Source organism: Acomys minous, assembly GCF_964271855.1.
Source record: "Acomys minous genome assembly, chromosome: 19".
Classification (NCBI taxonomy): domain Eukaryota; kingdom Metazoa; phylum Chordata; class Mammalia; order Rodentia; family Muridae; genus Acomys; species Acomys minous.
In genome coordinates, this window is record NC_140499.1 from 48,853,088 (window position 1) to 48,879,583 (window position 26,496).

The 26,496-nt window shown below is 37.2% G+C and overlaps 1 protein-coding gene across 4 annotated transcripts in view; it reads right to left on the reverse strand.

Annotated features, from left to right (window-relative positions):
- Positions 1-26,496, reverse strand: part of ZBBX (zinc finger B-box domain containing) — a 97,591-nt gene that overhangs the window by 40,606 nt on the left and 30,489 nt on the right. For all 4 annotated transcript variants that reach the window (XM_084769130.1, XM_084769129.1, XM_084769131.1 and 1 more), the window contains 2 exons: positions 9,890-10,042; positions 4,680-4,854 (listed from right to left, as the gene is read on the reverse strand). In XM_084769130.1, the coding sequence (XP_084625256.1) occupies positions 4,680-4,854; positions 9,890-10,042 (328 nt within the window). The remainder of the gene's footprint in view (positions 1-4,679; positions 4,855-9,889; positions 10,043-26,496) is intronic.

The following is a 26,496-nucleotide window of genomic DNA, read 5'->3' on the forward strand; positions in this document are numbered from 1 at the left end:
GGTTCTTTTCAGAGAGATGAACCACTGTAGTTGAGACATGGTTCCCAAATTGAGAAAAAATAGTAAGAACTTTGGGGCTAAAGCAAGTAGCCTGCAGTTCACTTTTATCCGTTCAGCAGTGGCACAGTCTCAGGAAATAAAGATGAGACATCTGGTCCTAATGTGCTTATTGGTATCTTTCATGAATGTGCCTAGTGACAAACACATAACTGCTAGGAGAATCTTTGGCTCAGCATACATTCAGCGGGACATTTTGTTAGTCAACTGAAGAGCGTAAGGATTCTTCATGAGGTATGGATCCCTGAAAGAAAGACCTCATGGGCTATCATAGCTGATTTGTTCATCTTATTGTCTCTGCCTAAGAAACCTTTACTGAGAATTTGTATGAGATTCTCCACCATTCCTTGTGTTGTGGTCATAGGCATTTTTCTTAACACTCAACACAAAAATCCTATGGTAATTGGGTGCCTGAAGAACCTGAAGAAGCCCCCAGGTACCTGAATAGAGGAAAGCAAGCAAGCCAATGGGAGGATCTCAGCAGGGAGGTGAGAGAAAAGAGCTTTAGGCCACATAACGGCCTCTGGACATCAGAAGTACCAAACACTCACACTAAAGAGAAGGAGTCTCTGCATGACTAAAGTGAATGAAGGGAAAAATCAGTGACAGACACAGCTGGAGAACTGGGAAAGTTAAAACATGCTGCTCTGCTAAATGGTTATGAAATGCAAAGATGCATAAAGTTGTTTCGAATAAAAGGTGCATATATTAAGCATAGTACTTATCTCCATTGTTTGAGCAAAATTTTAAGTGTCCGAAATTTTATGTCTTGAAAATAATAAGAACAACAGAAAACTTTTACACTCTTCAGATATATATATATATATAACACTTGCAAATTTGACAATATATTTTGAGTAAACCCCAGGGAAACCAAGGAAATAAACTGTAAATTACAGGTTAGTAAAATGCTGGAGAAGATGGGAAAACAGAGGATAGTCCTGTGGACTGGCAGAATCACAAGTGCTTATTAGTCTTTCTTCAGTTAGCTAAAGTTTACAATACTACTTTTACACATGTTTAACACCGTAAATAAAATCTATATGAAATTAAAATATTTACAAGCATATACATATGACATTACCAATAAAGAATATATATATATGCTTGAGAATATCAAAACTAAATATGTCAAGAACAGATCTTACTATAATTATTTCTACACAGGAGAGCCATAGTAAGAAAGAATGAGAAAAGGGTATAGTAACAATCACTCAAAAAAGGACGTTGTTATTTTCTTTGCAAATATTCTTTAGATTATCATAGCATCTTCCCCCAACTACCTGTTCTAAATGCACCTTATTCTTTGGTGGAACCTCACAGTTCTTTCTTTTTCAAACTTTTTCGGTTAAACATATATTCTTCTTTGAAGTGTGTAAAGCCATATTAGCCTTTTCCTCCCTGGGACCAGGTCCTCTATGAACATAATATTAGACATAACATGTCTGCCACTTGACACAGTTTATCTGTGGGTCCCAGATCTCATCTTGGTGGTTTAGCCATGGCACAATCACTTCTGTAACTGTGCTCTAACAGGGCCAGAGAAGAGACCCTTCCTGGCACTTTAGCGATGACAGGCTCCAAGCTACCGCAGAGTAATTGTTCCACCTATTGTAGTGGAAGCATGACAGGAGTTTCATAGGATATAACAGCGGCCTGAAAGAAAAATGTCCAAACTTCATGAGATGGTGTCTTCTACAGGACCATGTTAAACCTTGTGTAAATTATTACAATAAACTCTTTTTTCAATAGGGCTCATATATTATTTTATTGTGTTCTTACCCTCTGTGTAGAAACAGAATAATAAGATAAGTCTACAAATTTAAAACATAGATACAAAGTCAACACAATTAGAATTCCAACAGTCTCTTAAAGTGATGTTAGAAGTTTGACAGCAGACCATATCTGTTGTGTATTTTCTTTCTTGACAAAAGTCACTTGACCTTGACTCTGATGAAACAACTTTTGGGGGATCATTATTGTATGTTCTAATAACAAACTCGTATCAAAGCAATGGTCCATCATTTTCCCAGGTCAATCAATTTAACTGTGTACTTCAGAATATAGCATTGATGCAACTTTAAATAAAATTCTTTCCCACTAAATTTGTTCTTACTAGATACAAAAAGGTGGCATCTCCAGGTGTCAGTATGACATCGACAGCGATAGAAATTTATAGAAAATGTAGCACATGATAAGAACAGTGGATTTCATGGATGTAGCTGCACTTTTCTTATAGTATTATGAGATAATATTTCCTGGCGGTGCCATGGTAATAAATAAGGCTTACTTATGACATGTGCTGTGGGCAGAGTAAGCCAATCTATATCTAAAATATATATTCACCCATAAATCACTACAGAATCCATGATTGAAAAAATGCTCAATATAACCATTCTCACTGTGACAGTTGTTCTCTGTTCACTGAATTTTGCTAATGACATCCATCTAATAGACAGTGGAGAAAATCAAGGTGTTACAGACTACACAATACTATAAAGCCTGAGACATAAAGTAAGCATGGAATTAGACATTAAAGGAACATCCTAGCCCTCAACATAATTTATACCACTATTTCTGATTATATCTAATAATCAAATAGAAAAAATATATTTACTGTGTCAAGGATCAGTACACTAGAGCTTGTAATCTAAATTGTACCTATTGTTTTCCTACGACTGAATTTCTGTGTTCATAAACATAAGGTTTTATTGCAACACGGTGCAACTTATTGATTCATGTGTTGTCCATGACCTTTTTCGAACTTTATAAGGTTGGCTAGCTGAACATGCTTATAGAAAATGTTTATCAAGTTCTGTAATAAATCAAGAGCATCTCTTCAATGGCAAATACGGTGGTACATTTTGCAATAAGGATATGGCATCTAAAAAACAACGATGGCTAGTTTGATAAACTTTTATGATGATCTAATCATCCTGTAAACATTAGCTTTTTCACTTAATAAGCAATCATTGATGAAAAATTGTCCATAATTCCCTCTAAACATAGTTGCTTCAGGCATTTCATTTTAGGATGTGAAAGCTTAAGGAGGGAGTAGAAAATTCTATGACTTTCGTGATTATCCTTTTTTATTTGTTTTCTTTTCAAGACAAGGTTTCTCTCTGTAACCTTGGCTATCAAGCCTTTCTCTGTAGACCAGGCTAGCCTTGAGCTCACAGCAATCTACCTGCCTCTGTCTCCCTGAGTACTGGAATTAAACACCTGCACCACCATGCCAGGCTTTACTTATGTATCAACTTATGTACCACCTCTAAGACTTGCCTTGCAAGGTTTTTTTTAATATTAGGTCTAAGGAAATAAGCATATTTTGGACCCATATTTCCAATGCACGAATATGAGGAAGAATTTTTAAAAGGCTTCATTTTTTTCTTTTAATGTGCAATAAACCATTATAAACTCAAAGCTAGAATTTAAGAATGTTTCTGAAGTTCTGAGCATTGTATTTTCTTCATTGGATATCTTGGTTAAATTCTGCTCAGATAGAATTACTATTTTAGGGTTATTATTGTTGTGATAAAACACCATGATGAAAAAAGCCAGTTGGAGAGGAAAGGGTTTATTTCACTTACAGATTATTGCTCATCAATAAAGGAAGTCGAGGCAAGTATTCAAACCGGGCAGTAACCTGGAGGCAGACTGGTGAAGAGGCTATGAAAGAATTTTGTTTAGTGGATTGTTCCTTTTGGCTTGTTCAGCCTTCTTTTAGAACCAGCTTAGAGGTGGCCGGCCACATTTACAAAGGGCTAGCTCTTCCTACATCAATTGCTGATTAAGAAAATGCCATATGGGTTTATTTAAATGAAAGGAAAATATTGCAAACACAAATCTATTCTGCCTGTGATGTTCACTGTGGTCACACACAAATTATGGTTTATGGTTTACTTGCAAACACTTGTTCCCCAACCATCTCAGTTTCTGGCGCTGCTTTGGAGGCAGTGCAGTTTGGGAGGTTGAAGCCACACAATGAAAGAAGTATATTTTCCGAAGGCATGCTGTGGGGTTTATAGCAGCATCTTATTTCCTGTCTTGTATCTCACGCCTGTTCTACAGTGATGTAAGAAAGGAGTCCAGCCATCAGCTCCTGCTGCCTTGGAGCCACCTGCTGCTGTATTTCCCCTACCTTGATGGACTGTATCATCTCCAACTGAGAGCCAAAATAAAGATCTCCTTTATGTTGCTTTGTCTGAGATTTCTAACACTGAAGAGAAACATTACTGATCTAATATATATATAAAGTGCCCTTTGCTTTCCCGCCTTCAGACTCTCCCACCTGATGTATTGCAACAGTGGATCTACACTGGGATAGTTTCTTAACCACTGTTTCCTTGCAGTAAAATAAAAGCTGAGACTTCAATGCTCTATTCATGTGATTATGTGAATTTACATAGAAAACCAGGGCAAATATCCCCCATGATGAATTTATGCTTTATAAATATTAAACAACTCACCACTGGCTGCCTATTGTGTACACAAAGCTCCCTGGAGAAGCTGTAGCAAATTGTGCTTTATTGTTTTTAAACATTGTGTTTGTATTGTGAGGAGTGGAAAGAAAATGAAGACACCTTTATTTCGTTATATGAATATTTGAACAATGTCCATACCTGGTTTTGTTGGGTGTAAGTTCTCTTGCTTATTTTCCTCCTGATGTCTAGCTCTCCACTGAGCTAAGGCTTCCTGGAAGGACTGGGCTGATGCTTCTTCATCAAAAGGCATTTCACACAAGGGCTTGTGCCTTGGATTTACACCTTCTCCTCCTTCTGCTGCTGTAGTTTCTACCTAACCAGTTAAAAATGTAGCAAAGAAGGTTGATTAAACTTTCTGCATCTTAAAAACATGAAAAGAAGCTATATTTTGCTCAGACAATTATCTATTTATATAATGCACATTTGAGTGTTTTATTGTTTTCTTTAAACTCTGCTGGTGTTTATAAATGGTCTGATCAAATGTTAACAATGTAAGAACCTATAAATCTGATGGTTTTCTCTATCCTACCCCTATTTCTCCCCATCTACAGATGTTCTGGCTGTCTACACATTATTTATCCTTTCTTCTTCCCCAATTCTCTGGTACTTGTAACTTTCTCATATTACAGCAGTTGTGTGTTAGGAGATAGGGTCTCATTCTATGTCTTTCCAAGACAGGTCTCAAACTTGAGATATTTCTACTTTGGCCTCCTATATTATTGGATTATAAGCATTCGGTCATACCAATTGACATGATTATAGATGTATGTGTGGGATTTTATGTGTTCTCATATAAATCTCATGCTGTCATTGTCTCCAGAAAATTTAGATTCTCGGAAAGTTTCTATCAGCATCTGCAAAGATCCTGAAGAACTTTCTCATCCTATGCTGTCACCTCCTCTCATTTCCATCATTCTACTGTCTCAGCTCACCTCACAATCTTGGAGAGCTGATGACCACTAGGTACATTTCCTCTTTGGGGCCTTGTACTAGATTTTGAATCCTTTTCATAGCATTTCACAATCATTGTCTCATACCATTCAATTTTATCAATATCACCTTCCTCCAGAGTTCTCCACTGGGAATAGTGAATGTTCCTCACTCCTCTGCACCCTCTTTTCTGTTTGTTTGCTTTTCTCTTCTATAGCTTATTTCTGAGTCAGTATATTCTACAGATAGCAATAGAATAACTCTGGTATCAATATTGTCTTTGTCTTTTTATTAAGTGTAAATATAGTGCATGGTTACAAAATAGTAGGTTCCTTTAACAAGTAAGTAAAATGATCAATTAAGTTCATCAAACTGTAGGGGATTGTGCAACCCAAAGTGCTGGTTATTTGAAAAAAGTCAATAACATTGATGAACCCTTAGCCAAGTTAGCTAAAAAAAAAAAAAAAAAAAAAAAAAAAAAAAAAAAAAACACCAAAGATTCAAATTAATAAAAATTGTGGTAAAAAAGAAGACATAACAATAGATTCTGAATATGTGCAGTCATCACCAAACCCCTAACCAGATCGAGACAAGGGACAGGATAGTCTCCACAGTTAAGTGGAGACTGGGGACTGACTTTCACACGAACTCTGGTGCCCCATATTTGGTCATGTCTCCTTGATGCCGGGGGGGGGGGGGGGGGGGGCAATGGCACTCAGAGGAAGGACAGTAGACTACCAAGAAGAAACTTGATACCCTAACATCATATGCAAGGGGAGGAGGTCCCCCTCAATCACAGTCATAGGGAAGGGGAATGAGGTGAAAGTGAGAGGGAGGGAGGAATGGAAGGATGCATGGGATGGGATAGCAATTGAAATATAATATGAATGATTTTATTTTTCAGTTAAAACAAAACAAAACAATAGATTCTGAGGAAATACAGAAATAAAGACATGGTTTTAAAATCTGTTCTTCGCCTAGTTGGAAAAGCTAAAATAAATAGATGATTTTCTTGATATATATGATATTACAAGGTCAAATCAAGGCCAAATAAGTGATATAAACAACTTATAACCCTCAGTGAAATAGAAGCAGTAAGTACAAGTATACCAACCACAAGAAGCTCAGGGCTAAATAGATTGAACAAAGAATTCTATCAAACTTTCAAAGAAGAATTAGCACTGATACTTTTCAAATTATTTTACAACATAGAAAGAGAGGGAAAATTGTATAATTCTTTTTTATGAGGCCACAACTACCCTGATACCTTAACCACATAAAAACTCAGCAAAGAAAAATAATTACAGACCAATTTTCATTATGAACATGGGTTCAAAAGTTCTCAATAAAATACTTGCAAACACAATGCAAAAAATATATCAAAGCTTTCATCCACCATGATAAATTATGCTTTATCCCATAGATTCAGAAATAGTTTCACATATGTAAGTTGATCAACGTAATCCACCACATTAAAAGACTAAAAACAGAAACCTGATTGTTTCATTAGAGTCAGAAAAATTCTTATACAATCCAACACCCCTTCAAGCCAATAAACCCAGAAGAGACTAGGAATTCAAGGGGAATACCCCAACATAGCAAAGGCAATTTACTGCATGCCAAAACCCAACAACAACCTAAATAACAAAAACTTGAAGCGTTTCCACTAAAATCAAGACAAAGAAAAGGTTGTCCACTCTCTCCATACTTATTCAGTATAATACTTGAAGTATTCTAGAACTGCTTTACAGAACAGAGTGGCCTTGAATCTCAGTGTTTGCCTACCTCTGCCTCCCAAGTGCTAGATTTAAAAATAATAACCAATTACAACATAAGATTCTGACTGAAGAGTAGACCCTCTAACTAGACAAGTCTCCTAGTTGAGAGAGAGGAACACCAACCCACCCACAAAAACTTTGACCTAAATTTTACCCTGCCTACAATATGTGCAGGGATAAAGACAGAACAGACAGAGCAGAGTCTGAGTGTATGCCCATCTAATTCTTAGTCCAACCCAAGACCAACACCATCGAGTGAGCCAACCTCTGACACTATTAATGATACTCTGCTATACTTGCAGACAAGAGACTAGCAAAGTTGTCCTCTGAGAGGTTCCACCTAGCAATGCTTCCAAACAGATGCTGAAACTTCACAGCCAAATACTGGGTGATACTGATGGAGTCTTGTGGAAAAGAAGGAGAAAAAGACCTGTAGGGAACAAGAGCTCTACAAAAAAGATCAACAGAGCCAATTAACCAGGGCCCAGAGGGGCTGGTGGAGACTAAAGCCAAGGACCTTGCATGGACTGGGCCTAGGCCCCCTACAAAGATGTAGCCAATGTGGGTCCTCTAGTAAGGGTCTCAGGGGGGCTATCTCTGACATAGACTCTGTTGCCAGCTTCTTTATCACTTCCCCCTGGTGGGACTACCTAGCCAGGCCATGGGGGAAGGGGATGCTCTCAGTCCTGATTCAACTTAATGAGCTGAGGTTAGGTAGGAAGTGGGATTCCCCTTTTCTGAGGAACAGGGAGCGTGGGATGGGGAAGAGGGAGGGAGGGAGGATGGAGGTAAGGTGGGATGAAGCTATGACCAGAATGCAAAATAAATAAATAGTTTTTTTTTAATTTTAAAGAATTATAAAGCAGGGCTTCTTTAAAAAATAAATAATAAGGTTCTAATATTAATAGGATTCATCAAAAGTTGAAACACAAATTACTGAGACAAACTTAAAGAAGTTCCAGCATCCTTATTCATCAGGGATATGAAAATCCAAACTACTCTGAGATTTAATCTTATAGAAATCAGAATTGTTAAGCTCAATAGAACAAATGACAGTACACGCTAGTAAGGATGTGGGGAAAGGGAAACAGGGATCCTTTCCTCATGAGAGTCAGTTAAATCCTAAGGGCATTTGAGGAGTCATATGGAAACTTACTACAATAGAAGCTTCCTAAGATATACACATGTATCAATTGAAATCTAAACTGAATCACCAAATAACAAGGGAGACAAAATCCCAACTGTCTCTCTTGCCACCCAGTGAAAACTCCAGAGCCAGGAATGGGTTACATCCAATTGGGTTGTTTGCCAAAAGGGCATCAAGGAAACTCTCAAACACAGGCTGTTGCCAAATCTATTGGGAGCTCTCCGCAAACAACTTTTGTTAGATATAATCATTTCCATTAGATTTTCATTTCCAAAAGCTTTGTCTCCCCATTCTTAACTTCTTCTTCTTTCTTCTCTGTTTCCTTTTTTTTTTTTTTTTTTTTTTTTAAATAATGGCTGGTATAATCTCTAGGGAAGGAAAGAAAAAAAAAGTATGGAATTGCAAGGGGTGGGAGGTGTAAAAGCAGTAAAAATAAATGACAGTGGGCAAGTTGTGAATAGAATATACTATATGTAGAAAGAAAACCCTATGATCTTGGTAAACAGTATAATGCTTTTTTCTATATATTATTTTACAATTATGAGGATGTCATTCATCAGTGATGGTTCCCAGTAATCTTTATAGGTCTACAAGAACAAGAGACACTTTCTTGGAATCTTCAAGCATAGCTGTTGTGGAGGAAGACATAAGCATGCACTTATGTGCATATTTGAAAGTCAAGGAGCTTCAGTTCAACACAAACTTAATTATCAAGTAACAAAGCTTTGTGACTAGCCACAAAACTCAGTCCATGAGCTATAGAGAAAGGACTAGTATCATGTGGGACAGAGAGGGTTATAATACCAATCAGAATATGGACTTTGTTTCTTGCTAAAGATTGAATAGAAGCAGATTCTTTCCCTAGAAATGTCCCATCTTGGGGAGTTGTTTTTCACTTTTCCTTAATAAATCTACCACATTCATTCCACTATATTACAGAAAATAATCTACTATACATGTCCATACACAGATATATGTACATATATAAACAAATACATGTATGTATAGAGAACATTTTATATAGCACATTGTGTTACTGATATTTAATCTGAATTATTGCCACATTTTGGTATTCATCTTCCTTTATATACAGCTAAAACTGATTACCAAGTAAAGATTTTGTATTTTTGAGCATGTGGAAGTCTAACTAATACAAATTTGTTATTTTGTATTGTGACATTTATTTGAATCCTTCTTTCTAACACTCATACAATTCCTGACATGGTAAAAAAAATACTCAGAAAGTCATATTGTCAAAAAGACCAATCAATTTTCATCAAAAAGAACAATTTTCAATAGAATCAAGGTAATATTAAGATTATTGTTACAGAAGGGTCTGTGACAGAAAATTATTTTTATAGTCTAGATATATTAAAATACTAAAACAATTAAATATTAACTAACAATATGATAAATTGCATCTCTCAAAAGATGTGAATGGCAGTCACCATACATAAGACAGGAAATATCCTATTTTGTCTTCCTCAGTTTACCTTAGATCTATTCTCCAGATGATGTAGGGCTTTGGGTTTATGCTGACTTTTGCTGGATGCCTCTGCAGAATGATTCCCTTCATTGGGTGGATTTACTTCCTTTATAAATTGATGAGCAGCATCTAACACACTGGATAAGATTTGAGATTTTGGCTATTAAAAAAAAAGAAAAGGCAAAAAGGAAGCTTAATAGGGTAGTCTCAGTAATTTACAAACAGTAAATCAAGTTTTCAGTATTGACATATTAAATTCAATAAATGTTAATTGATATTTAAAATGAAAAACTAAATTTTTGGTTTTTATTATTTATTTTTGAGATTATAATGATATTATTTCCCCTCTTCATTCCTCCCTTCAAACTTTCCCAGGCACCAGTTATTGATCTTTTTCAAGTTCTTGCCATTTTTTCCATTTATTGTTGTTACATGAATACAAAGTATATACAAGTATATGCACATATATTTATTTCCCTAGATATGCCCTACTCAGTCTCTATATTGTTACTTGGATGTATATTTTCAAGGCTGACAATTTGGTGTTAGATAACCAACTATTGTGCTGTTTTTTGAGGAAGTAATTTTCTACCATTTTCAGTATTCCTTAACTGCCTATATTTCTTTGTGCATGATTTAGGGCTAGTGGGCTTTCTCCCCATGTGCTTTAACATATATGGGTTTCTTGCTTTTGTTCACCTAATTTTTAGGCGTTTAAGTTGGTAAGACTTTATAGCTTCAGCTTTTTGCTATTACGTCGAGAAACAATCCCATAGCAAACTCTCTGATCCTCTAGCGTGCTTTCTCTCCTCTCCTTTTCTCCTCTCCTCTCTTCTCCTCTCCTCTCCTCTTCTCCCCTCTCCTCTATCCCCCCCCATTCTTTGCTCCCCTATTCCTCAATACACCTCGAGCCTCAGGTGTGGAAGTTGTTTTTATAGGTGTACTGATTAGGACTGGACTTCACATTTCCACATTTTGAGAGGTTTGGGTTGTAGGTTTTTGTGGTCCCTGTCTGTTGAAAAAAAATGAAGTTTTCTTGATGGGATACAGACCACACTTTATCTGTGGGTAGTAAATAAATATTTAAAGTGTACTTAGAGATAATGCTGGCTTAGTAACATGGTAATTTTAGGTTCTCCTCCAAGATCCACGACTTCACTAGCCCTGAGTTGTTGGGTAGGATTCCAGTACCGGGAATGATTTCCCTTTCATTAGGCATGCCTATGTCCAAGCAGAGAACTGTTGTTACTGTCAAAATATGGATGATGCCTCTACTGCAACCATGTTCATCATTACTGTGACTCATGGTCATCATCGCTAGAAAGAACTGTTCATTGCTTCCCTCCTTTTGAAGCTGGCATGGAGTCTTTTGATATCAATCATCCTAACAGTAGCCACTATCTACTGAAGGCAATAATTGGGGCTCATGCCTTTCTAAGCATCTTTAAAAGATTATGACACTTAGTCCTAGAGAAAACTTTAAAATGTAACTATTTTTTTCTGTTTTAGGTATAAATTAACATGCTCAGAGAGATAAATAACTAACCTTTGATCGCGTAGTCAGTGGGAAGCAAAGCAAGGAGGTATGTAAACCTAAATGCTCAGTGCCTTTTCACTATGCTACCTTTAAACAGATTGCTGTATCGCTTTATGTATTTCATGGCTAAAATACTCACTAAATATGTCTTATCTATTAAGAGCCTAGATAAGCTGTAATGGGCTTTCCTTTGTAACAAAACATCTTTAGAAAGAATATACTATCCAGAGGTAGATAGCAGGAAGTGCTCTCTCTGTACTTCTCTAAAGGGCCATGTCTTTCCTCATTTTATGACTTCTTACTGAAGGATGACCTCCAGAAAGTTCTTTCCTACTGTATCTTTATCTTCATCATCTCTGGCTGGAAGTATCCAAATCTCCCAGGTTTCCACAGGGCCCTTGCCCCTCTTCTCCCTTGCACTTTATGAGCTCTTGACCCTAACTTGCAGTATGGACTTCACATCATCATTTGGTGTACAAACATCTTGTTAATATTAAGAAGCTCATGAACGGAAAAATGTGCCCTGTAAGGCTTTGCGTGATTATCAGAGTGACCACTAAGTAGCACATGGTAAAAAATGAACTATGAAAAGAGGCAAGTGAGCTGCAGAATATTTTAAAGTGAATTGAAAATGTTAGAAATAACTTTGCCTATGTCTCTCTGGACATGGGACCCTGGATAAGGCCTATTCTCTGAGGTATCACCAATAGCAGTTAGGCTACTCTATCCATGACTCTGCAGATTTCTGGATCTAAATTTGAACTAATTTTTGAGAGGAAAGCACGGGGGCTCCAGAGGCTCCCTTAAGGACTGTGAGGAAAACAAAAAGAAGGCTCTCACTTATCAGAAAATATCTGAAAAGTGGAAGTATATAGCAGGGTTCAGAAGTTACTATTTTTGTCCTCTGCTATGGCAATGTTCCTATTTTTAAGTTTTCATCTAGTAAACAATTTAAATAGGTAAGAGTACATTATAATTTTTCAGTTATGACCTTTTACAAATCTATTAAGATGCATTGCCACTGTTAATACTCTTAATAAATCAGTGATTACCTTCTGAATGAGAATTAAGCATTCTCCCCAGGGTCTTCCTTCATTAGTTTCTTTAGGTCTGTGTATTGTAGTTTGTGCTTATCCTGTATTACTTGGTTAATATCTGCTTATGAGTATATACTATGCATGTCTTTCTGGGTCTGGGTTACCTCACTCAGGATGATCATTTCTAGGAAGAATAGAATAGACACCAGAAGCAGTTCATGAGAAGGAACAGGACGGAGGCTAACATGGAGGTCCTCTGAAAGACTCTACCCAGCAGGAGATCCAAGCAGATGCTGAGCCACACAGGCAAATGTCAGGGTGGAGCACAGGGAGTCTTATGGAAGCATTGGGAAATAGAAATACCTGGAGGGGTCAGGAGCTCCCCAAGGAGAGCATTGAAGCCAGCAACCCAGGGAGGAGGAAGGGGTGCTGCAGAGATTGATGGACAGACCATGGACCATGCATGCTCAGATGTAGTAGAGAGATATCACAGTCTCCTTGAGGGTCCCATCAAATGGGGAGTAGCGGCTATTTCTAACATGGGCTCTGGTGCCCACTCATTGATCACTTCCCCCTAGTGAGGCAGCCTTGCTATGCCACAGAGGAAGAGGATACAGGCAGTCCAGATGAGACTTGATAGGCTGAGGTCAGATGTTAGGGGAGGAGGGCTCCCCCTTTCTGAGGACCCAGGGGAGGGAGGCAGAGGGTTTGAGGAAGGGAGTGTGAGATCGGGAGTCAATGACAGAGAGGTATAAAGTGAACAAATTAAAAAGAAAAAAAAAAGAAAAAGAAAAAATCTGAGATTACCAAAGTAAAGTGTTATTTCACACTGAATTCGATGACTACTCATGAAAATATGACTGTGTGCCTTACAGACATGCATTGCTATTTCCACTGTGCACAGAACAGTGCCAGCTCTACACATTCCCGCAGTAATTAACCACACAAATAAGTGAGCTCTGTGTGTTTTTTTTTAGTATATGTGCTTTGTTCTTTATTTTTTTAATTTTTTAATTTTTAAAAATATTTTATTAATTTATTCATATTACACCTCAATGGTTATCCCATGCCTTGTATCCTCCCATTCTTCCCTCCCTCCCATTTTCCTCTTACTTCCCTCCCCTATGACTGTGCCTGAGGAAGACTTCCTCACCCTGTATATGCTCATAGGGTATCAAGTCTCTTCTTAGTAGCCTGCTATCCTTCCTCCAAGTGCCACCAGGTCTCCCCATCCAGGAGACGTGGCCAAATATGGGGAATCAGAGTTTGTGTGAAAGTCAGACCCCACTGTCCACTCAACTGTGGAGAATGTCCTGTCCATTGGCTAGATCTGGGTAGGGGTTTGAAGTTTACTGCACATATTGTCCTTGGCTAGTGCCATAGTTTGTGCAGGACCCCTGGGCCCAAATCTGCCTATCATAATGTTCTTCTTGTAGGTTTCTAGAACCCTCTGTATCCTTCTACTTTACCATTCTCCCATGCTTCTCTCAGGGCTGGAGAGATAGCTCAGAGGTTAAGAGCAGTGGTTGCTCTTCCAAAGGTCCTGAGTTCAATTCCCAGCAACCACATGGTGGCTCACAACCATCTATAGTGAGATCTGGTACCCTCCTGTGGCCTGCAGGTGTACATGCAGGCAGAACACTGTAAACATTAAATAAATAAACAAATATTTTTTAAATGTTATTAATGTATTCAGATTACAACTAAATTGTTATCCCATCACTTGTATCTTCCCATTCCTCTCTCCCTCCTGCTTTCACCCTATTCTCTGTGTTTTAAAAGACATATGAGCCAGTGTGAAATCAGCCTTAAAGAAACAAATGTAGCTTCTATCATGTTAGTCATGGCAGGGGTCCTGGCCCTTTAAGACTGATCAGAGAACAGGTACAGGTGTGCAAAGGCCAAACCCAGAAGGAGAAGCTGAAATCACAAACACAGACTGGCCTTTGACCAGTCATTTGAAATAATCTAATAGAGAAAATCTTCTGGATCACCAAAGACACAGAATTCCAGAGCTCTACCCACCTTCCCAAGACGACCTGCTGGACCAGACACAAGGATTATTCAGGTTAGACCCCAGACATCCCACCCAAATCCCCTGTTTGGTGGTCCAACTGAGACACAGCTAGCAGGGGACAGCTGCAGGCTGTTCCCTGAGTTCTAGCCATAGGCCCACAGCTCTAGCCACCCTCCTTAGGAGTCCAGTGGGCACCCAAAACACCCAGCCAACACCAGGGACAACTAGATGGCTAAAGGACAGCATAGAGCAGAACCAACAAGAGCCAGGGCAATGTGGCACCACCAAAACCCAGCCATCCTACTACTGCAAGGCCTGGATATCCTAACACAGTTGAAACACACACACACACACACACACAATGAGATTGAACCACCTTTTCTTATGAAGATGATAGAGGAAACAAATAAACCCTTTAAAGAAATACAGAAAAATACAATCAAACAGGTGAAGGAAATGAATAACATGGCTCAAGGACTAAAACTGGAAATAGAAACAATAAAGAAAACACAAGCTGGGGGAGTGCAGGAGATAAAACTTATGGAAGAGAAGAGGAACTACAGCTGTAAGCATCATCAACAGAATAAAAGAAATGGAAGAGGGAATCACAGCCTTAGAAGACACAATGGAAGAAATCTATAAATCTGTTAAAGAAAATGTTAAACATAAAAAAGTTTCTGACACAAAATCCCCATGAAATCAGGCATATTATGAAAAGATGTAACCTAAGAATAATAGAAATAGAAGAAAGAAGATTCCAGGTTCCAAGGGAGAGAACCAGTCCTTGACACCATTAATGTTACTCTGCTATGCTTATAAACAGGAGCCTAGCACAGCATAACTCCTCTCGGCTTCACCCGGCAACTGATGGAAGCAGAGGCAGAGACCCACATCCAAATGTTAGACAGAGCTCAGAGAGTCTTACCGAAGAATTGGAGGAATGATTCAGGGAGCCAGACAGGTGAAGGACTCCACAAGAAGACCTACAGAGTCAACTAACCTGGGTCTGTGAGGGCTCACAGAGACTGAACCTAGGCTCCTCGTGCATATTTAACCGGTGTATAGCTTAGCTGTTATGTGCCTCCCCCAACAGCTGTAGCAGGTCCCAGGGTGAGTTGGTACCCATAGGGGACTTCTCCCTTCTCTGACGAGGAAAGTGGTGTGGAAGGGTGTAGGGGGGAACTGGGAAAAGAGGAAGTGGCCTGCAATCTGTACATAAAGTGAATGAATGAATGAATGAATGAATGAATAAATAAAATGTATTTTAGTCATTACTTTTATTCCAGAGAGTAATTTAACAAAATTTTGATTTTAAATTGTCTAGAATAAAGGTCTGTGAATTTCAAAAACCCTGATATTGTTAGGCTTTCATCTAATAGTTATAATTTGGAATATAGTAAATCTTACAGAGTAAATATCAAAAGTATAGATATTTAATGGCAACAAACCTTACTCATAATCTAGTAAGAATCCTGCTACCAATGTTTCAATAGCTTTTATAATATTCTTAGGTATCATGTTAAAAATCAATACATGGCAAAAATAAGTATTGAAGTTAATTTACTATTACAAGGCAGTCTTATGTTTTAGAAGCTGGCAGATTGTCTGTTAGCTTCTCTGGGAAATGAACCAGAGAAAATTGGAGAACAGCTTTAAAATACATATAATTAAACCTAGCCAAGGAAGTGAAATACTTGTGACACTGAAACTTTAAAACACTGAAAAAAGAAATTGATGAATATTCTCTATTCTAGAACATGGGAAAATCTTCCATGTGGACAGATTGGCAGAATGAATGTTGTGAAAATGTTTTTTTTTAAACTGGAAAAGCTCTACAGATTCAACAAAATTCCCATATAAATTCAAAAGATCATCTTCACAAAGACAAAAAGGCAAAGCAATTCTAAGAAAAGCAATGTTTGATTTCATGTCATATTGCAAAGTCATTTTTACAAAAAATCTTGCGGTTCTGGCACAGGAAAAGATGTATAGATCATCAGAATAAAATAGAGGAGACAGAAGTAAATCTATGCAGCTACAGCCACCTACTTTTAGATAATGATACCAAAAACATACATATGAAAAAATAAAAGCTGTTAATCAAATGTTTCTGGAAAACAACCACCATAAAAAAAAAAAAACCAAAACAATGTAAACAAAAAAACCTGGGTATTCACATCTAGGAGAGTGAAGCTAGGCACCTCCCTTTAAAAAAAAAACCTCCCAATGTTTTAATTAATTCTTTGAAAATTTTTCAATTAATTTTGATCACATTTACCCCTCACTCCTCTCCATAAATTCTCCAAGGTCATGAACACTCTACGTACTATGAAAAACACACATTTACTAAGTTAGCCAGTTTAGAATTTCATTTAGCACCCCTCACTAACATCTCAAGTTAGTGTGCTTTTTTTATTAAATATTTTTTTTATTTTTTACAGCTACATTTATATTATTACACATATATACAATAAACCACCTACAGCAAGAAGAACCATGAAATAATCAGGAATTATGTAAATGTTACATTCTTAGTGTTTTGGCTATTTGTATTTGGAAGCTTTGAAGAAAACATCTTTCCTATCTTGGTGCATCTAAAATTCTGATTATAAATCAATATCTATCATATCTCATCAGTCTTTTTTATTTTAAAAAAAAAGTAGTCTATTGAGACCAATTTGTGCTGTCCATATACTATCAGGTGTGGAGTCATCCACTGGAGTGTGGTTGTCACCCTAACAGGAGCCACAGCCTTAATTAAACCTTATCCCCACCCTGCCCCCAGAAGCCATCAACTATCCATAGCTCCTAGGTTATGGCTCATGGGGTTAATCCCCTGTTATTATTTACAAACAAAACAAAACTAAAACTATTGAAAATGAATCAGAGACCTTAATTTAATACCTAAAATGAATAGAAGAAAACATATCAAGTCTTTCTGGATAGACTACAGTAGCTCAGAAAATTTTTTACTATAACAGCAAATAATATACATAAATTACAATGTTTCTGTACGGCAAAGGAAATTTTTAACTGAATTAAAAAGCACCGTAGAGAATAGAAACAGAATTTTTGACATATATGTGTTTGTGTGTGTGTTTGTGTATGTATGTAGACATATACATATACATATATATATATATATATATATATATGTGACAGAGGATTAACATAAAATTAAAATATATATAAAGGTCTCAAAAAACAAAACGCTGATAAATCCAACAACCTAGCAGATGAATGATCTAATCAAATGACAAGACTGTTCTCAGAAGGAAAAGTATGAATGACCAATAAGCATATAAAATAATTGGTATGTTTGTCCTCCAGGTGAATGAAATTTAAAACTACTTTAAGATTCCTTACCTCAGTAAAAATGACTATCAATCAAAATTAAAAACTCGAAGAAATGGTAGCAAGGGTGTAGGACAAAATAAGCAGTTGTATCCCACTTGTGGAACACAAACTGCTCCATCATTTAAATTGGAATTGAGGCGTCACAAAGATCCAAAGGTAGAGATACCACGTGACTCAGCTATGCTACGTCTGGGGTAAATACACTTCGGCAACTCTAAGTCAACATACAGCGGAGACCACGGCATCCATGTTTAGGTATTCCTTGGCCCAACAGCCAAGTTATGAACTCAGCCTACGTGTACAATGACAAATGAATGGATAAAGAACTTATGGCATAGATTCATGCACTTTTGTTCATCTGCAAACAGAGAGAAATTATTATTTTATGGGAAATAGGCACAAATGCATATTATCATATTAAATGAATCAAATCTGACAGAGAGGAACAAACATCACACTTTCCATTGTTTGTGAATCCTATTGCTATATAAAAGGATGTATATGGATCTGAAAGTAGGAGATAAAATTGGGGGAGGAAGGGGGAGAAAGAAGAATGGGGGACAAGGAAGACTAAAGGGAGCGAATGGAAGTGCATAGAGTGTGGCCAAAGTTGTGTGAAATACAGCAGCACACACATGGGTAGATACCAGTGAATAAACTTGCATGTCTGATAGTTTAATTTTACTGGTGTATTTCTCGTCCTTATTAACTTTATTTCTTCGGTGTAAGGCTATGTATTTGTACCATCATTCTTCATGTAAAGGCATTCTCATAAAGAAAGATAGCAAATATTTAAGATCCTTATTATGAAACCAAGGAAAACTAAGTGCAGACAGCCCTGCTCAAAGTCAAATGACTGAAAATTCAGAGCGTGGATGTAATGAAGGCCTTCCTTCTTGCTTTCTAATTCCTTTCCTTTGGTGACATAGGAAATGTACTTTCTCTTTGATTTTCATTGACTGTGTTAAATTTGTCTCCAGTAGATCTTCAACATTGTTCTTCCCTTTAAAATTATATACAAAATACTGGTTTGAAAAATCAAAATCACTACAGAAAACTTAGAAAGTAATTTTTTGTTTTTAATTTATATTAACCTGTTTGGTAATTTTTTATTTGACTAATTATATAAATATACATTATCATCCCATCATATTAAACTATGTAAATTTTTCCTAGAATTAACTACAGTTAAAATTTGGGAACACATTACTGAAAACATTTGTGTCTATTTAGAGGTACACATTTAAACTTGTGACACAGATCATATTATCTTTCACTTTATGATACAACAGCTACTCTCATAAGCAGTAAATTATCAATAGACAAGATCTATTATATGATATATAATATAATTATTATGTATAAATATTATTGCATCTATAATATATTAATACACCTAAGCTTTGTCACAGGTAGAAACAGTATTAACAGCCTTTACCCTTGGGGCAAGCCATGAATACCTTGTGACAGACTGTTTGCAGCCTTCCTGGGCTTGGAATTCAGGAAGCCGACCTGGGAACCCCACCATGGCTATTGTTTTCCTAATTGACCCTCGAAGGGAGAAGGAGACCGCCCTTTGCTTGTGACTGGGAAGGTGGGAAAAAAAAAAAAAAAACAGGTGAAGGCGAACAGGGCGCCGCGGAGAGAGAGGAAGGGACCGGACCAGCTCGCGGGACAGAGACACCTAAGGACCCGTCCTAAAAAACGGATTCCAGAAGGTTTACTCTTCTGTCCCTTTAACTTTTTTTTTCCTTCTTGTATATGCTAGTTGGGTTGTTTAATAAAGTTTAATTGTTAATAAACAGAGCCAACATCTGGCGCCCAACATTAGGCATAATATTGTGCCGTATATTAAGGTATTACTTTCAAATCAAGAAACTGAAATCAAAGTTTGCTTACATATTCTAAATATAAAAAATTAAGTTTAGTAGTGCTAACATGTAGGAACAAAATAAGAGACTGAGATTGTACAAATTTAGCTGTGCAACAATACTCCATGTTAAAAATGTTTAAAGTCAATCAAAAACAGCCTTTACAGAACATAGTAAATCAGATCTTTCATTGTAGGTAGGACAGAAGTTTAAAATAGAGCCAAAGAATATGATTTTCTGTCAGTATTTCATGTCACCCCACATCCTTCCCCCCATGATGCGATGGTAGGATTTCATCTGGTAAGTGCTCTAAATTCTCACCTCAACTTTTCTTCCCCTTAGAAGATATTATCTTTCAAATTACACTCAAGAAGAATTCATCACTCTGACAATACATCATTAATCAAAGTTAAGAGAGCTGGAATTTTGTAGTATTTGGGAGTGGATGGCAGGCATTTTGTAAAAGTTAAGGTCCAAGAGCAAAAGTTTTCTTTTAAAAAAAAATGACACGGTTAACGGCAGCCTCTATGCTGCAGAACTGTACCTTTCACCATAACTAAATAATTTTCAGTGTTCGGTAATAAATATCAATGATCACATTGACACAACCATACTTTCTTAAGTTCCAGGTCAGGTGTGTGTTAAACACATCACGCACCATCTTACTTTGCAAGTTTGAAAACAGAAATTGTAATGTATTCATTCATGATTTTTTTGGGGGGGTGAGGGGGAATGGTTTGATTTGGTGACAAAAGTTTCACTATTGTGGTGTTAGTTTTGAACTTGGTCCTGGTGCCTCAGCCTCCAACATCTACACCAACTCGCATTCTAGAGTGTTAACTTCTTCTGCTTTTCAACTTGCAAAGTTTTAGGAATTATTTATTGTAAAGACAATCTTTATTCTAAAATGATTAATCTAAACTTGGCAGAAGAATTCTGCTATACAGAAAGTAAGCGATAAGGTAATACACACAAAGAGAGAAATGTATTTTAAAATGCTCAAAGGATATTATAAATTCATTAGTTTCAATGACTAATAAATATTGATCATTTAAAATTAGCATTAACTATATAATTTTTCATCAAGAACAAGTTATGTACTTAATTTACCCATCAATGCATGCAATTGTGATAATCTATGTACCCATCAATTAAAAGTAATATCTTGAAAAGAATTTTTAAAATAACCTGTTTTTAAATCAAAATTACTTATTTAAAAAGCATACTTTTATACATCTTAAAGCTAAGTAAGTATAGAAAGGATCAGTGTTACCTTCAGCTTTCCATTACTAAATCATACCTCTGTTGTCAGAGGGAACTAGTTTTTTTCTGATGAATTTGACATTAAAAATTGGCTTGTTACATTTTTCCCCCTAAAAGTGGGCTTTACCTTAACTGAAAGGTTTATCAGAAATTAGGGAAGAAATCAATAAATTAGTCAAAAGTTTATACTACAAAAGTCCCTCCTACTAAAATAAAATGTCAAGTGCAAGCTAGGAAGAAAAGGCCAAAATTTCCAATCATTGGGCAATTAGAAGCAAAAAACCAGAATTTGTACCAAAGTCCCTAAATATACAGTGTACAAATACAGGGAAAGACAAATATTTGGAGTAACACAAGTTGCAATCAAGGGAACGACAGGAGAATTTGCATTTTCATGGATAGGAAGAGGGCCCAGTGGAGGAAGTGTGCGCGCTAGGCAAGAAGAGTGCTGCAGCTTGCTGCCCACCAAGTTTGCTCAAGATTCCGTGCGAAATGCTGGTTCCAGAGAATAAGGCAGCAATCAATAGAGCAGGACCTCAAAATCATCCTCATGCCTCTGCACATGAGGACAGACATAAGCAGCCCCCTAGATGTGTATACATATAACACACATGCATGCTGAAACTTAACAAATAAAAAAGCAGGGAAAAGAATATGCACTTGGAAACAGTCTGCTTGTCATATTTCTAAAATGGTGTTGCAATTGCATAAGGGATGCAACATTCCAAATTGGAAAAACTTTCTGCACTAACCACAAACCAGATAGAAATCAAATCCTGGAAATATAAAAATCATGTGCCTGTAGTTTCCAGCAACATGCAATTTGAAGCAGAACTTAGACCTTTAAATGTACCTTTCCTGTAAAGTGCTGGCTGGTTTCTATCAGGTTTTATTAATTGCTGATTTATGCAAGGATAAGATGACATGTGAATGTAATAATTCAAAATATAATGTATTACCCAAAAAGGGCAATCATTCAGTCTCAAGAAAACAAAAAGCATGATTTGAGTCTAAATAATTGTACCTTTCAGTTTTATTGCCTCATAAAACCGGATACACTGAATGTGTTAGAAGAAAAAGTGGGTAAGAGCCTTAAACTCATTGGCACAGGAGACAACTTCCTGAACAGAACACCAACAGCTCAGGCACTATGGTCAACAATTAATAAATTGGACCATATGAAATTAAAAAGCTTCTGTAAGGTAAAGGACACTGTCAACAGAACAAAGCATCAACCTACAGACTGGGAAAAGATCTTTACCAACTCTACACATGACAAGGGGCTAATATCCAAAATACATTTAAAAATCCTCAAGAAATTACACATCACCAAACCAAATAACCCAATTAAGAAACGGGATACAGAACTAAACATAGAATTCTCAATAGAGGAATATTGAATGGCTAAGAAACACTTAAAGAAATGCTCAACGTCCTTAGTCAACAGAGAAACACAAATCAAAATGACTCTGAGGTTCCATCTTACACTGATCAGAATGGTTAAGATCAAAAGCACAAGTGATAGCCCATGCTAGTAAGATGTGGAGAAAGGGGAACACTCCTTCATTGCTGGTGAGAGTGAAAACTGGTACAACTTTGGAAATCAATCTGGTGCTTTTTTAAAAAACTGGGAATAGGGCTACCTCAAGACCCAGGTATTCCACTCCTTTGAATATATCCAAAAGATGCTCCACCACACAACAAGGACTTTTGCTCAACTATGCTCATAGCAGTCAAAGAATGGATAAAGAAACTGTGGTATATTTACACTAAGGAATACTACTCAGCTATTAAACAAGGAAATCTTGAAATTTGTAGGCAAATGAATGGAACTAAGAATGATCATCCTGAGTGGGTTAACCCAGACCCAGAAAGACACACATGGTATACATTCACTTATAATTGGATACGAGCCCAACATGGATGCCCTCTGAGAGTCTTCACCCAGTGGGGGACGAGGACAGATGCTGGGACTCCCTATTGCACTCCAGGTGAGAGTGATATGAAAAAAATGGGGATATAGAAAGACCCATAGGGTCCAGGATTCCTAAGACCATCAAAGCTGGCAGACCTAGACCCAAGGGGGTCTGCACAAACTGCTGTACCAACCAAGGACAATGCATGCAGCAAACCTAGACCCCCCCCCCTATTCAGATCTAGCCAATGGACAGCTCATTCTCCATGGTTGTGTGAAGAGCAGGGACTACCTGCCTCTCACATGAAATCTGCCCCTCGCCTTTTTGACCACTTCCCCTTGCTGGAGAGACCTGGTGGCACTCAAAGGGAAAGCAGTCTATCTGGATGAGACCTGATAGCCTGTGATTATATGGTGAGGGAGGAGGTCCCCTTCTATCACAGCTCTAGGGGAAGGGAATAGGGTGAAAGAGGGAAGGAGGAGTGAACAGGAAGATACAAGTGAGGGAATAACAACTGGGATGTAATCTGAACAAATTATTTTAAAATAAAAATGAAAAATGAAAAAAAAAAAAAGAATACCTTCTTAAGAAACAATCATTAATCCAGGATAACCAAAGAAAGCAACACAGGGAACTCACACCTGCAATCTTCCTACCTATTTGCAGTTTGGATGCCATATAATTATGCACTATATTAATTATCTTAGCAAGTACTTACTGTTGTTTTCAGCTAATATTACATGTATAATGAATTCATTCAGCTGAGTTAGCTGCTTTCAGTAATTACTCATATTTGAGCTACATGAAGAACAAACAATTTCATATTCCATTATTTGAATAACAGTTTTAGAAACAGCAGAATAAATTCAGCAGCGAAGAGTGATCAAGAAATCTGTCATAGTTGGGTGTTAAATAAAGTGTTGCTCTTGCATCGCCATGGAACAATTTAATTTTATAAAGAATGATGAGCCTAAACTAATTCAACCCAAACCACTCTAAAGCTGTCAAATCTTGGAAAAAATAAATAAAACAAAAGCAAAACAAAAAACTAGGAGACAATGTACTTCGTATTTGCATATTGTAAAGGCTCCTGAAATATTCAGCCTCATGTCATCAAGTAAAAGTTTGGTTTTATATGGTTAGATATTGAAGATATCCCAAATAATATTCTATTATCCAAAATTTATATAATGGAGAAGTGCATGTTGTTAAGCATGATAAAGCAAAATCTGAATTTTTCATTTGTTATTTTATAATGGTTTTACAAAATGAGATACTACTCCCAGAAACAGCTCTCAGCGCACAATGCACTACCTTTACTACAGGCACTATTTTGAGCATCAGACTCATCTTTTAATGTATTTTTAATTATAAATTTCTGTGTTTGGTGTTTTTTTTTCTTCATATATATCTATGTAATACATGTATACATGTTTTCCTCAGAGGCCAAAAGAAGGTGTTGTACTGTCTAGAACTTTTTTTAATACATTTTTTTATTAATTTATTCATATTACATCTCAGTTGTTAGCCCATCCCATGTATCCTCCCATTCCTCCCTTCCTCCCACTTCCCCCCTACTCCCCTCCCCTCCCCTAAGTCTGTGTCTGAGGGGGATCTCCTCCCCCTGTATATGCTCATAGGGTATCAAGTCTCTCCTTGGTGACCTATTATCTTTCCTCTGAGTGCCACCAGGCATCTCCATCCAAGGGACATGTTCAAATATGGGGCACCAGAGTTTGTGTGAAAGTTAAAGTTACAGTCAGTTAGTGGCTAATCATGTGGATACTGGGAATCAAATTTGGGGCCTCTGGAAGAGCAGCCAATATTCTAAATGGCTGAGCCATCTCTCCAGCCCCAAGATTTACTCATCTTTGAACTCCATTGAACTCTATCTCTGATTTCTCTCTTCCTTTACTCATTAGCTCTTGTTATTGTATACTGACTCTAGTCTTGGCTATTTTGGTTACCACATATTAACAGAGTTAAGCAATATTTTGCTTTCTATACATTTAACCATTAACACATTTTTCTCTAGCTCCCCTCCAACACACACAGATCCAGGAAATCAGGGCTTTTACAACTAACCAATAAGTTTATTGCTATAATTAAGGTGATGATAATGGTGACATGAATATGTCAAAAATGTATGAAACTGTACAATAAATTTGGGAAGATTTTGTTTTACAATTATACATTGAGATAGTTATGAAAATATTACTAAACATAATGGTAATTTTAAATAATTCTTTGAACTTACAAATAATGTTACTGTTTCATAAGCTTTAAGTGTAAATGGAATGGCAATTATAGGAATACTTCATATGCACTAATAAAACCTTATGCACATAATATGTGCTACAAGCAGAAAAATTTTATACTGTCATTTAGTCTGATTCTCTCCATAACACTGCAAGTTTCTGAGGCTCTGTATATGATTTTATCTTAAAGATCCTCCTAGCGCAAGATAAAAAATTCAAGTGACAGCACATGCTGATGAGGATGTGGATAAAGGGGAACACTCCTCCATTGCTGGTGGGAACGCAAACTTGTACAACCACTTTGGAAGTCAATCTGGTGCTTTGTCAGATAACTGAGAATAATGCTACCTCAAGACCCAGCTATCCCACTCCTGGGCCTATACCCAGAAGTTTCTCCACACAACAGGTACATTTCCTCAACTATGTTCATAGCAGCTTTATTAGTAATAGCCAGTATCTGGAAACAACCTGTATGATCCTCAACTGAAGAATGGATAAAGAAACTGTGCTACATTTACACAATGTAATACTACTCAGCTATTAAGAACAAGGAAATCTTGAAAATGTAAGGCAAATTGATGGAACTAGAAATGACCATCCAGACCCAGAAAGACATGAATGGTGTATAATCACTTATAAGTGGATATTAGCCCAACATGGACACTCCAGCCAGTGGAGGATTGGGACAAATGCAAGTTATTTTTGCTGGACTCTTGGTAGAGTGTGAAGAGTGGTATGGAAGAGTGGGAGATAGAAGAACCCAGAGGGTTCAAGTGCCCCACAAGGAGACCATCAAGACTGATAGTTATGGACCCAGTGGGGCCTGTACAAACTGATGCACCAACCAAGGACAATGCATACAGTGAACCTAGACACCCTGTTCAGATCTAGCCAGTGGACAGGTCATTTTCCATGGTTGTGGAGGGGAGCAGGGACTGCCTCTGATAGGAGCTTTGGTGATCCCCAATTTCATCGCTTTCCTCGGTGGGAAGGCCTGGTGGGCACATTGTCTTCCTGGAAGCAGACAATCCAGTTAAGACCTGATAGGCTGTCATCAGCAGGTGGAGGAGGAGACCCCCTTCTTTGACAGGTGTAGGGGGGCAGAAGAGGGCAGAAGAGAGAGGAAAGGTCAGAACTGGAAGATGTAAGCATGGGGCTGTAATCTGAATAAAGTATAATAAATTAAAATTACAAATAAATAAGAAAAAAAGGATCCTCCTAGTGCAAACATGAAATGAAAGTCCATTCTCTTATCCCTTTGAAATTAGTTCACAGCTTCTCTACATTAAACCTGTTCACTATAGGGATTCTCTCTACCACACTGGTTGCGTCCCTTGTCGCTCTTTTTAAATACACTG